The sequence below is a fragment of the Rhododendron vialii genome, chromosome 13a (genome assembly GCF_030253575.1).
Source record: "Rhododendron vialii isolate Sample 1 chromosome 13a, ASM3025357v1".
NCBI lineage: Eukaryota > Viridiplantae > Streptophyta > Magnoliopsida > Ericales > Ericaceae > Rhododendron > Rhododendron vialii.
Window position 1 is genome coordinate 21673955 of NC_080569.1, and position 7173 is coordinate 21681127.

A 7173-nucleotide genomic window follows, 5' to 3' on the forward strand; every position below is an offset into this window, starting at 1 on the left:
CACCTGACGCTAGCAAAACACCTCAACACGACGACCGGTAGTGGACCCACTCTAAGCAACCTGCTACCTGGCAGACCAAAAAGGAAAGCCAGAGTGTGTGAGACATAGAAATACTCAACATAATACCACAATACCCGAAGGAATATCAACATGAATACACATCACCAATGTAACTGAAAATACTAGAATGTATACAACAGTTATAACCAACATATCCACCCAACTGAGCAATAATAATCATTGCACAACAATATGAATGTAATCACATCATATGCAGTGACACGTCTGCCATATCCCATGAACCCAAGATAAGGTGTCCCACATACCATGCTCCCATCCACCAACAATTAGCCGACATGACATACGACATGGTATGCCTCACACGTTAACTTTCGACGGTTCAATCAACACCCATCAGCATGTATTTTCATCAAACACGCATATCACAACCAAATCTCGTGTCCCACACACCATGCTCCCAACCATCGTCCATTGAACGATATGGCTTACGACATGGTGTGCCTTACACGCAAACATTCACAACATATCAAAAGCTAAACAACAATAGCATGATATACACCCCTCACTACAACATCTCATTAAAAATAATCATATCGAAAACTAATCACGAATAACAAGATATACACTCATCACCAGAGCAATATTATATGGAGAAAAACTATATCAAACACACTCACTTTTGTATTGACCGAGGTACGCCAAACTTATGGTTTCGACCTCTCCCAATTGACTAGCTTGACACCTAACCACAAGTTATCCATATCAGTTTATTGAACGCTTAAACGTCAAAACTAACTCCTAACAACAATCTATAACACCAACAATAGATTAAAGATGCTTAACACATACTAGCATGTCCATCTCAAAGGTTTAGAAGTGTCCCTAAACAAGCGTAACACTCAAACACCACATAACCCTTACATTTGGTTTGAAATCTACGACCAGCCTGTCATATTCTACCTATAACTTCTTATAGGGTTAAAACCAGATCATGAAACCACCACCATAAGAAAGTACACATCTGGTACATAAATTTTGATATAAAATTTGTTAAAAACGGAGTCCGAACGACAAAGTTATGCTTGTCCAAATTTACCAAAAAATCTGTCCAAAATCACAGATTTTGCACGTCTATCAATTTCAAATCAAAAACTGATTTAACTTGGTACAAACTAAGCCACAACCTTCACATATTCTGAAAAACATATGAGTCTAGTTTCAGAATCAACAACCCGTACGCTAACCCGATACCCGAACTAAAAGATATGACCATTTTCTCAAAATGTGTCAGTGCAGCAAATACAAAACTCAACAAGGACACACCAATTTGTAAAATCCACCAAACTTAGAATATGCGTCTAATAAATTCTAAATTTGGTACACATTATTACCACACACCAACGTCCATCCCTGATTTTTTTCTAGATTTTTCATAATAAAGGAACCTAGTCAAAATTACCTCCAAACTCAAAAATTCTGTGCAGCGAAGAACAATTTCCAGCAGAACAGTCGCTGTTCAAAAATTCATTAAAATGCTTAAAAACGTAATAGGCTGCTGGCACGGAGTTAGTCTAGTGATCACAGATTTCTATTGTTATTCTCTTACGCTCTCCAAGGAAGGAAAGTAGGGAAAGAAAGAGAAGAACTATCGGGGCGAGTAATAAGTCTCACTTGGAAAGAAAGACCAACTGGCTACTTTTCTTGTTCCGTTACATAAGGGCCTTATCTTGCTGCTGGACCTGAGCCGTATGCCTATCCATAAGTTCTGCAGGGCATTCATCTATAGGAAGAAAGACCAAGGACTATGCTGTCGTTAACTCGTCGGATAATACTTAAAACTTTTTAGTAATTGTAACGCCAAAACATCACCAACTTATCAATCTTTCAGACTCATAAGAACCCATAATCAGAAAAATCGCTTAACTATAAAAAAAATTGATAAAAGATGTAGCCCTGTAAGCTGTCTGGTAAAAAATAGGATCATGACCACAGTTAGGTTTATAATTTTTATCTTTTTCTATACCTCTTGGAAAATTATGAAAATTTAACACAATACAATAGACATACAATGAACCCTTAGTAAAAATACAAGAAATTAACAAATTTTTTAGATACCTTGAATAATTTCGTGAAGAACAGACCATCCTCTTCTTTCTCTTCTCCTCTTCTCAACTGTTTCTCTCTCTCTCTCTTTACATAGAAACAAAATACGTATAGAGAAAGATAAATATCTCCAGGATATTTTGCTATATAAGGGCACAAGGGAATCTATCACATGCAAGCGAAATCACGTCCTAACTTATGCTCCAATCACAAATCACACACAGGACCATGGCAAATTCTATTGTTTACGATTTAAACCCCCAAAACACAAAGTTCAATTAAAAGTAATTGAAATACCGAAATATCCGGGGCGGGTATTACAGTGGTTGTAACCCAATATGGTGTGGTGAGGGACATATCCAAATACATTGCCCTCTACCAGAGCAGTATAATTTGAATTTGGTGGACCACACATGTAGCTGTAGAAGATGGGATTTGAAAGGTGTAGAGACCCGTAAATTTCCTATTTAATTTTAATATTTGTAGTAAAAGAAAATAAAAGAAAAGAAAAGGACGAAAATGGTTTAATTATGAATGTGGGGGTCTTATGTGCAAGGTTTGAAAGTTGTGGGTGTTGGGATAATATGATGCATGTGTGTGCCGTGAATTACCTGGGGAAATTTTTTTCCCTTTTCACTTTTTCTTTTCATCTCTCTCCCAGCTCTCTCTCGATCTCTCTCACCTAATCACTCAAAACTCACAACAATCAAGCTTAACTCCATCGTCTACTAGTATATTCGAGCTTGTATCGCGTTGGACAAAGCTTGGTTCGGTGTATTGTTGCTTGATTTGGACTCCGGAAGCTAGGGTTTGCACAATCTCCTTGATTTCGGTTTGGATACTTGAGGTAGGAAATTCTACATCTCTTTATATGTTATTTGGGTTCTCCTATGTCTTATTTGAGTATTTCCATGCTTTGTTTGAGCTTGTATTGGTTGTTGTTTGGTCTAGATCAAAATCTGTTATCTGATAAAAAAATCGCCAAAATTCCGAATTCCTACCGGTAGGATATTTTCCTCTACCGGTAGAACTTTGTGGCCTTAAAAATGTGTACTCACTACCTTGTGTTTGTACCGGTAGGAATTATTCCCTACCGGTAGGATTGTTAATTTTTCTTACCTACCGGTACTATTCCTTTTTCTACCGGTAGAATTCTTATGAACCAAAATTTTGTTCCTTCTGTTCTGGGTTTCTACCGGTAGAATCCAAATCCCTACCGGTAGGTCACCAGTCAAACGTTGAAATCTCCTGTGTCGGTGCAGATTCTTTCATCCTAATGCCTTGACCTTTTCCATGGGCATACATCATTGTTTATACATACTAGTCTAATGCGCGTGCTTCGCACGTTTCCGCGTGCTCGTTGGATTAAGTGCTCGGCAGAAAGTGTTCATATGCCATTTCCTTGCTGTTGCTGTTTGTTTCTGCCCAAAATCCAGGGTAGCCTAAATCTTTCATTCGTTTAGAGGGATAGAGCTTTGCTTTCGCTTGGCATTGATCCTACTACCATAAATCCAAATGTGCTGGCTACGTAAGTGTTTCAGGAATTGATCGACACTCGCCCAAACAATTTGGCTTACCTACTATAGTTCACTCTTACGCTATATGCCGTATGAATATGAAACTCCCAAGTGAAAGGTATTTAATTTTTTAAAGCAATCCATTTCAACATTCCATGTAACTGAAAAATGCAGCAAAATTCCGGAAAAGTGCCTCAGGTCTGTGATTTTCCATGAATTTCACACATCAATAAGAATCAATGACATAGTCTAAATTTGCCAAAACTAAGTGCCCAACCTGCAAAAAGGACATCATAACCACGAAAGCTGGAAGATAAAGAGAGAATATCAAACCATGTCTTCTACTCACCGTTGGATAACCACATGTAGAAGAAACGACATGTAAGACAGCATCAGATGAACTTCTTATTTGGAAGTTTGAGCAAATTAGATTCTCAAGCAACACATAAAGAGATGAAAGAAGAAATCCACAAGAAGCTAAAGTTTCCCCGAGGCACATACTAAATATGCCAATCCCCTCGATGATAACCTGCTTGAAGAAACATGACAAATGTCAAAAGAATGTACTTAAAACCCAACGGACACATCATAATTTTTATCATTAGGTGCAGTATTGATGTAGGAAAATGTATCTTTCCTGGTAGAGCAGAGCAGCATCATGGAAGAAGTGCAAAGTTATATCTTCTTCACCGTCAGGCTGCTCAAAAGAAGATTTATGATCTAAAGGGAGACTCCAAAGTTCAGGAGATAGGTATTCGTGTAAAATACTACAAATGCGATCAATCAAGTGACTCTTTGCACGCTTCTCCTCAGAAATCATCCAAATGGATGCAGAAGGCACTGAATGGGGAGGCTCAACATTATCAGATCCTCCCCCACATCCCTCTGTGTCCTCCCATCTTAACCCAAACTCGTCAAACATCAATGCAAAAGAATCAACTAATTTATCTGATACACCAAAAAGTATCTCATTTAGAAGACATACAGCAGTACAAGCCTGCCGCAGTAACTGTCCTGAGCCGGTTCTATGGTACCAAGATTGCCATTTTTCTTTACTTCTCTTTCAACCTGACCTCAGAAACCAATTTCCGTATGTAGCTCAGTGGAACATCAGTGACAATTGACAAAGACCGTTCACTTCTACAATCTAGTCACAAGCAAAAACAGACGAACCAGCAAATTCTAAGCAGAGATAATTAATAACTCAAGCAAAAAATATAAATCGAAGAGCCAACCTGCCATTAGAAATAAACCTACGAGTCTAAGAATTCCAGCGAGAGCGAGGTATAGTTTTTGACTGCCCACATTAACAAACCAAGGTGGCATGCGCGGAAGCTCGTATTCCTTGTGAACGTTTTCCAGCGGGCATAATGCTTTTTTGCTCTGGGTACAAGGGAACTTTGAGACTTCTGAGGGAGTAGCATCTGTGCCAGCCTTATTCTCATTGGTAAAGATGCTAGCTCTCATCTCAGTTCATCTCAGTAGGTATCCCGCTGAGGGTGGCCTTGCTGAAATAAGTTTGTCCAGAGAACCAGCAAATGCTGAATTCTGACTGAAGCAGAGGGCCAAAACATCCAAGAATCTAGCTGTTGTCACCTATACATTCCACAAGAGAGCAAATCATGAATAATAATTGACATGATGTAATTAGGATAAAAATATACAACATTATGGAATATGTGAAAGAAGCACCCAGTGTGCTTGTTTCCAGTAACCTAATTATCCCCTTCACCGAATGAAGAAAATGATAATCTAGTTAATATCTGGACCTTTGATATGTTATGGATGTCCGTTTCACTCGATTCAAAGTGTGTTGAATAGTTAATTCGGTTATCTATAACTTTGTTTAAATACTATTTCCCAAATCCGAAGTTTGGAAGGCTAAAAGGGGCTTGAAATCAAAGTCTAGAAACTCGAAACACTTTTGCATAATCTTCTTTGTGCCTGAGCCTGAGGATATCCCTATACTGTTAAAATCACTGCAAACACTTTCAGAACACTTTTTTCACACTTATCTGAACTAACCACAATCTTTGAAACTTACCGAGGAGGTCGACGGTCGGAGCAATATTTGGTTGAACTAAAAGAGAGAGAGAGAGTATGTGAGATCATCTTGGCTTTGATTTTTCTTGGTAGGGAAGCAAGACAATAAAGTGAGGAAAATCTGGAGGAAAGTTCTTACATGTTCTCCTTCTTTTAAGGGATTGATTAGTCCTTTCCCTGGAAACAAGGGGAAAGAGTTTGTCCTTGAGTTACTGTAGTTATGGCTTAGAACTGTAGAAAAAGCACAGGTTATTGAGTGAAGGAAGTAAAACATAGAATGCCTGAACTACCATCAGCTCAACACATGCAAGAACCAATTGGAGGGCAAACCTTACAAGGGCAATTTCGTATTTTCAGAGTACGCCTTGGCTTACCATCCTTGTTTCTTTTATTACAAGTGTATTGATAACAAGGAGTCATGCAACCATGATTGCCTTTATATGCCATGTGATAAGTATGGATGTGGGAATTATTTAAATTAGTGGAAATATGGAAGGATAAACATGAATTTCATGTACGTACGAACGATACACTTGAACTTGTGAACGACGCGCGAACATACAAGGCCCATCGACGGGTGGGTGCTTGGCAGGGGATATCAGGGTCCCATAATTAGCCTAGAAGGAGCTAATGCTCAAAATGATCACTCAAGGCCCAACCTTCAAGGTGGGTGCTTGGCAGGGGATATCGGGGTCCCAAAATTAGCCCGGCAGGAGCTTCGGCTCAGACACATTGACGATTCGAGTTATTGAGACACAAATGAATCAAACAGGATATAAGAGTATGTCGAGATGACGGTTTGGAGATATTGGAACACTTGATTATCATAGTTTTGTTTCCTTCGTTGTCATTTGATTTCCCATCATGCGTTCATTCGTCTCGCTCATTTGTATATAGAGTTTGCGTAGACTTTTCTACTGGGCTAGTGTAGCTCAAGCCTAATATTATTTTCAGGTGCTAACCCGGGACCATAGCTTGCATTGCTTGGCGTGCTTGGAGTGTGGACATTATTTTTGAAAGCTAACCGAAGGAGTTATCTATTCATCTTTGTAAATTTATTTTGAAAGATGTATTTGTAACTTAAATTGTAATTCTTTTGACTCGGAATATTGTAACCACTAATTCTCTTTCGAACTTCGCTACTTATGATAATTTGGGGCCGTCGAGCTGATATTGTAATATTTTGGAACCGTGTGAACTTGGAAGCGTAATTAAGGGAATGAGAACACAGTGGTCTTTTGGGTACCGTACGGATACTTGTGAGTATTTTTATTATGTAAATCATTTATAATTATGTTTAAAATCGAGGACGTGACAAAATCCATCCGAGTATAGGCAAGGTGGAGAAGCACAAGAGAGATTTTAAGCTTGCATTAAGGTAACCGTGCCCAAGAACTATCCTTGTTTACTTCTCTCTCTCTCTCTCCCCCCTTATTTTATGTAGTTAAATGTGAGTTATATTTTCAAATCTTATATATGTTATATGTAT

General features: G+C 38.6%; 1 protein-coding gene and 1 long non-coding RNA gene across 2 annotated transcripts; one reads left to right on the forward strand and one right to left on the reverse strand.

The window, feature by feature from the left end:
- The first annotated feature begins 2807 nt into the window (after nt 1–2807).
- LOC131315224 (uncharacterized) lies at nt 2808–6715 on the forward strand. Its single transcript, XR_009196632.1, has 2 exons — nt 2808–2971; nt 6639–6715. It is a non-coding gene; the product is annotated as an uncharacterized LOC131315224 (long non-coding RNA).
- LOC131315223 (uncharacterized) lies at nt 4284–5373 on the reverse strand. The gene is made up of 2 exons (XM_058344356.1): nt 4877–5373; nt 4284–4788 (listed from the first exon to the last, which is right to left on the reverse strand). Exons 1-2 carry the CDS (start codon nt 5106–5108, stop codon nt 4694–4696), a joined length of 327 nt encoding a protein of 108 aa, XP_058200339.1. The 5' UTR covers nt 5109–5373; the 3' UTR covers nt 4284–4693.
- Nucleotides 6716–7173: the final 458 nt, after the last annotated feature.

Bases quoted from the DNA above. Each gene is read 5' to 3' on its own strand.
- LOC131315223 (XM_058344356.1), bottom strand. From the start codon at position 5,108: ATGAGAGCTAGCATCTTTACCAATGAGAATAAGGCTGGCACAGATGCT. The intron at 4,789-4,876 runs GTTGGCTCTTCG...GCTTGTGACTAG, and splicing joins AGGTTTATTTCTAATGGCAG to ATTGTAGAAGTGAACGGTCT.